General features: G+C 38.3%; 1 protein-coding gene across 1 annotated transcript; it reads right to left on the bottom strand.

Moving 5' to 3' along the window:
• Positions 1-4428: 4428 nt before the first annotated feature.
• Positions 4429-9532, bottom strand: dazap2 (DAZ associated protein 2). The gene is made up of 4 exons (XM_031845599.1): positions 9373-9532; positions 8067-8185; positions 7729-7977; positions 4429-7602 (listed from the first exon to the last, which is right to left on the bottom strand). Exons 1-4 carry the CDS (start codon positions 9383-9385, stop codon positions 7474-7476), a joined length of 510 nt encoding a protein of 169 aa, XP_031701459.1. The 5' UTR covers positions 9386-9532; the 3' UTR covers positions 4429-7473.
• Between the last annotated feature and the right edge of the window lie 95 nt (positions 9533-9627).

The raw sequence follows: 9627 nt of genomic DNA, 5'->3' as shown, positions 1-9627 counted from the left end.
ATATTGTGCTAATCAGGATTTACTGTTTTTCCCCACACATTCCAGTTGAGCCAAAATGATTAGACAAATGAATCAGCAACTATTTGAACAATCAATAAATCAAACAATAGTCTTCAATACTTTTTTCTAAAGGTTCTTAAAGAGGCCGAAAGAGTCACTGGTTGCAGCTTCTCAAATGTGAATATTTGCTGTTTTTTTGTTTGTTTTCTATGGTAATTAATACAACTCTTTTTTATATATATGGGCAAAATTACTTGACAACAGAATGGACAGTCACAATAAGTAAATATCAGAAATATCTTTGCTAATTAGCATGCGCCTACTTCTCTCTTCTCTACCCTGTTTCACATTTTTACCTTCGGAGTCATACATCTTCATTTTACTCTGTTACCTTGCTGACCTGTATCATAATGCTACTGTAGCGAACACATTTCCCATTCAAGGTAACATGAGGTGTTTCAACCACGAGTTCTGATTACTGCTTAGTCTGCACTTTCTTTACTCCATGGGGTACAAGTTGTTCTTGCCACTTTGCAAGTAGTTTTGTTACTTTTCCAGTGGACATTTTCCTTAATAGATGACACGTACGATTTCGAGTTGACTGCGAGTTCACATCGAGGACACAAAGTTCAAATGCATATTTTCCCATAACACTGTCTATCTATCTATCTAGCATGCTCCTGCTTCTCTCCTCTGGTTCACATGTTTACCTTCGGAGTCCCACAGCTTGTAATTAGACGATCTTTGGACGCGGAGAGGAGGAGGAAAGGGAGGGGCGGAAATCGAGAGAGTGTGCTGCATGACTCACGAGTGCTGCGAGAAAAAGTATAGCTGCTTACTGTATTTCACAGACGCCTCAACAGACTCACAGGCAGCTTAAATGTCAAACTCGAGTTAGAAAGTGTACGTTAGTATTCTCCAACTTGAGGGGGGGGGAACAAAAATCGGATTTTAAAGCCAGCTGTTTCGATTTGCTCCACAGCAGCCAGGTAGGTAATCTCACTCAACAGCTGTGATGAACAATGTCTGATTGTTCAGTGTGAGATATACGCACCCTGAAAATGTAGCTTTTGTCTTCTTCGAGGGGACATTGTGTTAAGTGAACTAACTTAATCAGGACGGAGAAGTTTTATTTGTCCCTTAAAACGTTGGACAAAGAGTCAGCGCGTCGGTTACAGTGGTGGGGTAGGTGTTGACCGGTTAGTTTCCATGCAGATGTCCGACATGGTTTCTTGACGTTTGCGGAAATGTTCGTGAGACATGTGGTTGTTTATTTGTTTGATTCTATGCGTTTCTTTTTCAGGTAAAGTCAGCCAGTGAGTTAACTGTCACTCATCATGAATAGTAAGTCCACCTTTTTAAATCAATTGTATTTAAGTGCTTGTATGTCTTGCTATGACAAAATTGATTATTCTAGATATTTTCAAAATAAAATGACAATAAAAGTGCTGTGTTTAGTAGAGTACAAATATTGAGGTTTTTATACCTTTCTGTAGTCTTTTAATTGCATGCTGCTTAATACTACCATTTAATTAACGTTAACAGTTAATCGATAAATTGATCGGAAGTTAATCGGCAATAGAGGAATTTTTCAAGAAAAAAAAAGGTGACAGACATTTGATGTTGTTTCTCAAATGTAACTCCTGGTTTTACATTTGTAAACTAAATATTTTGGGGTTTTGAACTGTTGATTGAGAAAAAAAAGACAAAGACATTGGATGATGTCATTTATGCTCGAGGATTAATCAACTAATCTCAAAAATAATCTACAACTCCGTTGATAAAACAATCACTAGTTGCAGCCCAGCACTACGTTCCTCTGAAAGCTGAGATATACTGTAGTTACTTCGTAGATTCAGTTCTTACAAACAAAGTAGTTGATCATCTTATAAAATAATATGTTGTCATAGACTATTTACCCAACGGTTTGTTTAGTTACAACCGGCTCCACCTGGACCAGATATAATATGTGCCAGTAATAATAATCCAATAATATAACCCAACACTCTGATTAGTGCCTTTCTGCAGCCTAATGCATACTTTTACTTTTGATACTTTAAGTACTTTAGCTGATCAGGGCTGCAACTAACTAATCATTTAGTCTATAAAACAATGAAAAATGTCCCATACAATATCCCCGAGTCAAAGGTGACACCATCTGATGTCTTGTTCCAAACCCCAAAATAATATTCCATTTAGACTCATTTATGGCCAAGAAAAGCAGGAAATTCACACATTATAGAGCCTTTTTTCTCAAAAATTATTTAATTTTCTTTTGATTAATCCACCTCCTATTGCTGAAAATACTTTTGTACTTCCACCGTAGTAGAATTTTTAATGCAGGACGTGTTCTGGTATGTTTTATGACTTTGTATTGTTACTTTTACTCATTTTAAATGCCCTCAGTATTTCTATCACCGCTGGGCTCTCTGACTAAGTCGTTGCATCAGAGAGGAAACAAAGAGATTGACGGGTTTGTTTCAGTGCCAGCAGTTAATAACCAGATTACCGCGTCGCCACACTTCATATTCCCTCCTTGGCCGGCAGCTATGCGGTTGCACAACTCTCTACCAAGCAGCCTGTGTGCTGAAGACAGCGCCCTGTAACATTTTTAACATTCTTTTAACCTTCCAGATTCCGATACGACTCCTTCGACAACACTCTCCACACACATAAACACAAATGCGACAAAGGGTGAGTACACAAGTTTTTTTTATTTTTTATTTATTTTTTTAAATTTTGTATTTATGATATGAACTCACTTGGCTTCAAATCTCTTGAGTTGTCAGCCCACAAGTATCCTGATATGATGACCTTAAGACTTTGTGCTGTTTTATCAATGCATGTCATGCTTGTGTTTTGTCCATCATCAGATATGGGGCTTTTAACAACACTTCCCCCAGAAGCAGACACCACCATGATTCAGGGTAACTCCTACACTTTTCTATTTTATTTAATTTCCTATTTATAGCACACAAACCAGCCTCCTCCTGGAATCGCACTACTTCCCCTCCTGCAAAGTAAAACAATCAAATTAACTCTAATACATCGTCTGTTTTTAATTCCCCCTCCTCAGTGGTAACAACAGCAGCCCCCGCCAGCTCAGACGCAGTTGTAGCAGGTAATCGGTCGCACTTCAATCTGAGCTTTTTCTTGTCGTGATGTTTGAAAGCGGCATTTAAAGCTAATTATTTTTGCCTTATTTTTCCCAGTGGTCGTTGTCGTCATCCTGCTGACAGTAGTTGCTTTGGGCTTCCTGCTTTACCGGTATCTCTGCCACAACAAAGGAGACTACAGGACGACGGGGGAGCCGGCTCCGGGGGAGGACCCCGACGACCAGCAGAATAACCAGGCTGGGAGCGAAAAGAAGGAATACTTCATATGAACCTGGTGGAGACGAGGCTCTGTGGAGGACTGCTAAGAAATGGGACTGTTTTGTTTTTCTATGCATCTGTGATTTTCTGCACACGGGAGGCAGAGGGGGAAAAAACAAACAAAACGTGTTTTAAGATGTGTGTTGTGACGCACAAGCAAAACCAAAGATAAGATTGTTACACTGAGTGAATATTGATGGTGACAACAGGTGTGTGTTTAGGTTAGCAAAGCTATGCATGGAAACAGATTTTTAGTATAGTCAGTTACATGATCCGTAAACAATCTGCTACACTGTTTATCAGCCATGTTTCAGTTTTTCTCTCTATCTGCAATATGTTTCATTCAGACACTTTGGTTCCCCACCAAACAAACCTCTTACAAGACGTGTTATGAAGCTATTGGGGGAGAAGTTACTTTTATATTGATTTGCTTGTAAAATTGTAGGTTTTCTATGCAATTTGTTTTTATAAGCTAGTTAAAAGCAATGTCCCCCGTGCAGGACAGCCTAAACATTTGTTGTAACTGTTTTTCGATTCCTTGCTGGACACGGTTACTGATGACTTCTCCATCTCACATTAATGTGGAAGGCAATTAAACTTGTTTTTGGACTAGAGACATTATACAGTGTGACCGCTTGCAGTGATGTTTAATGTGTTTCAAAATAGTCACAAACCCACAACCTGACTTTGAATCGGTGGTCAATGAACCATCTTGTTTGTTTTTTTTTAGATACACCAAGCTACCTCCAATGAATCTCATACTAAAGTCCTGCACAAAAACACATAAGAAGCAGATGTTCAGTTTGTTGACATTGTCGAGTAGATTTGCTGACAAAATATTGGACATAAATTTCCAATCGATAACGACAAACCCCAGCATCGAATGATTACAACGGATGTGAATCCAAACCGGAACAGTTTCAACAAGGACTGAATTTGATGAGCTTCAGAGAAGTTGGGATTTATTGTGGACTGTTGGGATTAAAATGCCAGACTCAATAAACTGGCAACTGTGCAATGCTCCGGTGATATTTGACAAAAATACAGATCCATATTTGACTCAATTCCTTTTATATCAAAGTGACAATATTTGAGTTATTGACTCTTTCGTACAGTATGTATACTAAACTAAGGTGGGAGATAATTATTTATGACAAAAGTGATATTGGTATTAAGGCCAAGCAAGTAGCATCCACTCAAACAATCAAGTAAGTTGGTTAAACGATCAATTACCTGTGATGCAGTCTGGCCAGGGAAAGGCAACATTTAAGCTAAAATCACAACAAAACAATAACCAAAAAACCCAGGTGTTATCTCAGGTCACAATCTTGAACTTAACAACCTGCCCTGTTCTAATACAATGTATATGTATAGAAAATTAAACAAACATGCAGCATTTCAAATTTCCAAAATAACCTTTATTCTAAACTTACATTTTAAATTTTAAGTTTAGTATAAAAAAGTTAAGTGCACCTAAGACCTTTTTTCCAAAGTATTCCATCTTTTTGACACTCATCTCCTTTAGTAATCTTAAAAGATAGAATGTGTACCAAAGTCTGTCACATCACTTTAGTACATACATCTATTTTACAAAGTGTTGTAAAGAGAACCCCTGAACTATAAATGTCCATAATCCTTCAACAAAGAGTAATCCATTTGCTGGCTGTGGTTGGCATAGCATCTACTGGTCAGCTGTAGTTTACAGTACTTCATATTGCTGGGACAAAGCCACCATTATGCTGCTTCACAAACAAGAGATGGAAAAAAAATAAAAAAATAAAAAATTAGAAAAACCTTAGACTGAATCATATGTTTTAAAGTTTTGAAGTTTTGATAGCTGTGGCCTCTTCACCAGCGGAGCTGTATGAAATGACAGCATGAGTGAGAATAAATGAACATTGAGCCATTTAAAGAAAAACACCCGAGTGACACGTGGGTCATGTCTGGTATAGTAGCTTTGTTTAAGAGCCGCTGAAAAGAAGTTCATCAGATGAACGAAGCACGTTTCCAGACAGCTGCTCTCTTCCGACCCAACACAGAAATAGCTAAATGTCGGTCGACAGCGGCGGCATTTGTTTTCTGGAGGCCACAGCTGTTAAAACTCGATACGGTGTGTCGGATACCCAGTGACACGACGACGCTACCAGACACCAAAATTAAGAATATCTACAAATATACGTTTATTGTATCCATACTGACTTAGCTAGCTTCAGATACCTCATTTAAAGTTTGCAAGATAACGTATTATGTAAAGATTCTAAAGTTTAATTAGCAGCACAAAAATGTGTTGGAAATGAACAATTATGCCGACAGTGATATAGCCTCATTGCATACACGTTAAGGCTACCGAACAACACGACACATCTTGACATTACTTTCAAACGGACTAGTTTGATGGATTGTCTAAACAGGAACAGAAATCTCAGTTTCTTTTTTTAAAAAGTCATGAAAACTGAAAAACAAAAAAAAAAAGAAAAGAAAAAAAGAAACTAGTAGCCCCTAGTCTGCAACCACTCAAATTTGCTTTGTGGTGCATCTCTGATAAAAATGATTTAATCAAATTTGTACATAGCAAAAGGTGCAAAATGATGCATCAATTTAAAGATGCGATTAATCCACATAAAGTGACATTAACACAATTGCAGTCGTGTCAAACTGAAGGTCTTTGTACAAACAATCTCATACCTGCTTATTCGAAGATATGTTTGCTGTCAAATTGTGACATTTTAAATTTCAAGTAATAACCAAACATAAGTGCATTGTAGACCAAATTTATGATACAACCAGCTTATTGGCTATACTAAAAACTGATTAGGCTAACTAGTCGTGTAAATGTGGAAAAGTAATGAAGGGGAAAAAAAAAAAACACTGAAATATTTATTAAAGTCTCCTCAATCTTTTGAAACGACAAACTAATGCTATCACAAAGGTGACACTTTTCTACGGTGAATAAATACTTTAAAAATTGGATTCTAAATGATGCTGTGTGAAAAGACAAAGAGAAACAGTGGAGGGTAGTTCTTGAAGTCTGTACAATAAAACATTTAGTGTATAAACTCTGGGTATCCGACTGTGAAATAGAAACAGGAGAGAAAAAAAAAAAAACTATCTAAAAATGTTACACCAACCACCCCTTCCCATTCAACTTACTATTTGGATTTACTTTAAATTTCTTTCCTTTAAGTTTACTGAAGTTAATTTGCTTTAAATTCGGGCTATCCCCAGTGCTCTTTGGCACTTCACTATGTTCATCTACAAATTGCCCAACAAGGTACAGTAAACCACTTTGGATATTGCATGAAATCTTTTCTTAAATTATTTGCTTCAGTTTCGTTTATTTAATTTACAAGTGATTTAAATGTAACAATCCGTCAGTTAGACTGTACAACAAATTTGCTGTGATATTTTGGATACTGTGCAAAGGACGAGACAATTCTAGCTAAAAGCATCCAAGATGCTCATTCTTTTTTTTTTTTTTTGTATAGTTGAGATGCAATTTCTCATGATCATCATACTGGTATTTACATGAAACTATTACACATCTATTAATTTAACTACACTAAAAGTTTCCCAAAAAGACAAATGGAATTTTTTTTTTTTTTGCACTTCAACTGCAACTTTGTAACTGCATATCACTTTCACCATAAAGCAGCTAAACTATACAACGCGGGTCTGATATTTCAATATTTAATTTACGTTGCTTTTACAGGTATACAAGAACATCTCAATGTAATTTTTGATCCATTCGATCAAAGGAGACCAGGTCTCTTGAACAAATACAGATGCCTGAAAGAGGTCCAATCTGGAATGACCGAAAGAGGTTAGACCCATTCAAGAATTATGGAATGAATTCTACGACATTAAAAATTAGCATTTGTCCTCTCCAGGCAGTGGCATTCATCATTTGATCTCGGGGTCAGAAGTGGAGTACTGTACCTTTTACAAGGGCGCTAAAATATTACATTCCGTTAGGTGATATCAGTATTGTGGCATGGCCAAGCAGCCTGAAGAGGGAGGCGTATGGGATGGGGGAAGAACTGGGGCATCATTTGGGGCGGGGACACGGTTTAGGCATGAAGGAGGAGTTGAGGAGTTGCCGTTACCAGATGGTATAACCTCCACTGGATCCACCCAGGAAGAAGTTATTCTTGCGCTGTGCCATTACAACATTGGCACCCTGCATGGCAGCCAGCTGAGCTGCATTGGGGGGATGTCCAGGAGGTGGGGGCTAGAGATGGGGAGAAACAAGCACAAGCATTGGTAGAGAGTCGACCAACTTTGGATTTTACAACAATCCGACAATGCAACCTAACTGCAATATAGTTCTGAATAATTGGACTAGGTGGAAACTCACTGGGATGGAAACACCGCTGCTTGCTGTGAAGCGAGCACCAGCATCAAAGCCACCATCTACCATCACTGTTGAACCAGGGGGGTACATGGCTCCCATGGGATAGTAAGCCATGGGGACATTCTGGCCCATTTGCCCAACCTGCATATGTGGCTGCATGGGCATAAACATCTGAGCACCAGGGTAGTGAGAGGACATCTGTGCCACCTGACTGGGCACCTGATGTGGAAGCATATATCTGGGCTGGTATATCTGCAGACAAAAGATACAAAAAAGAAGTGAAAAAGAACCGTTCACTGAGAGTATTGTGTTATCATAGCATACATAAAAGTAATAGTTACCTCAGAATATGCAGGTGGTGTGTCTGTGTAAGGAGGTGCCTGAGGAGACATTTGCATAGCAGGAGGGTATACAGGTGCAGAGCTCTGCTGAGGGTACACAGCCTGCTGAGGATATGAACCTGCAAAACAACATTTTACTTTAAGCAAATGCTTTATTGTTTAGTGACTGACACAGAAATCCAAAGAATAATTCTAGAGGTCAAACGTTTCTCAGAAACAACAGAAAACGTCATGTTTATTGTCAGGCTAAAGTAAAGAATAACACATTTTCAGCAGTAACAGAAAACAGCTTAATATTCAAATATGGACTGCAGAGAAATTTAGCACATACAGCCTTGCTTGAGGGGTGAAAGGTAGTCCCAACATAAGAAAAAAAAGTCAAAACTGTGAACTAAGTTTAAAAAATACAAGTTAAAGTTATTGCTTTAATTCCAAGATTTGTGTTTAAAAACTGACAAAACGTGAGAAACAAAATCCCTACATGGAGCTGAAATGCTTAGTCGATTATTTGACAGAAAATGTATTTTGATAATTAATTAATAATTAAAGTATTTCTTTTAGCAAAAAAAAAAAAAAATGCTAAAATTCTCTGGTCCCACTTTCCCCAAAGTGAATATTTTCCGGGTTTCTTTATATAACTGTCCGTGTCTCAGAATTAACGATGCGCATCTTGCGCTATTTACCGTAGTTACAAGAGCAATTATTCGAGAAAATAATCGGTAATTAATCGATCATGAAAATAATCGTTATTTTGTCGGCCTCGGCGCTTCAAACCCTGGTAGCAACAAAGGATCCGAGTATGTTCAAATAACTAGCATATAGCCGAGGGAAAAAAGACGAGACACGCGATGCAATGCTCCCATAAATATAGGCTACTTCTACACATATTGTATGTGCACAGTGGATTAAAACGATGGATACATATTTAGATTCCCACGTATGTGAACTAAAACGGTAAAATCATGTTAGCGCTGCCTTTAAATCCTGCCTGTTGTGAGTGGTGATGATGGCTAACTGGAAATATGTGACATGGCCACTAATGCTACGGTGATATAAGGTGACAGTAGATTTACGCGTTCATTATTTACATCTTCGGCGTTTTATGATAAAATATATACCAGCGATCGACGTGTGTGCTAAACAAGTTAGCCAAGAAAACGTCAGTTTATGGTCGTGTACGTAGCTAAACGTGAAGTCCGCTTCAGATGGCCACAACCACACAGCTTCTTCTTCATCTTCTAGTTAAACCGTCAGCGTCGTAAAATGGACAGCTGACTAATCACCCGAACGGAGTGTGGACAAATACCTTTGTTGTTCATTGTTCTTGACTGGTGCAGAAGCGGAGGAATTTCAGATAAAACGGAGCTCAACGTATATCTTGTCACGGCCTTTATAACAGGTTACGGCTTCACAATCATTCACTTCCTTGTTTTTCAGCTTCTTGTTGTTGTGGAAGTGGTGACGTCAGTCGTTCTCTATCTGTGGTTCGGCGCACTCGGTGTTTTAAGTGCGCGCGCCCCCTACAGGCGGAAAAGATAGGGGCGTTCAAGAGTGACTAAAA

The sequence above is a fragment of the Anarrhichthys ocellatus genome, unplaced genomic scaffold (assembly GCF_004355925.1).
Source record: "Anarrhichthys ocellatus isolate YVR2014 unplaced genomic scaffold, GSC_Weel_1.0 scaffold5, whole genome shotgun sequence".
Classification (NCBI taxonomy): domain Eukaryota; kingdom Metazoa; phylum Chordata; class Actinopteri; order Perciformes; family Anarhichadidae; genus Anarrhichthys; species Anarrhichthys ocellatus.
This window is presented reverse-complemented; position numbering and strand designations above follow the sequence as displayed.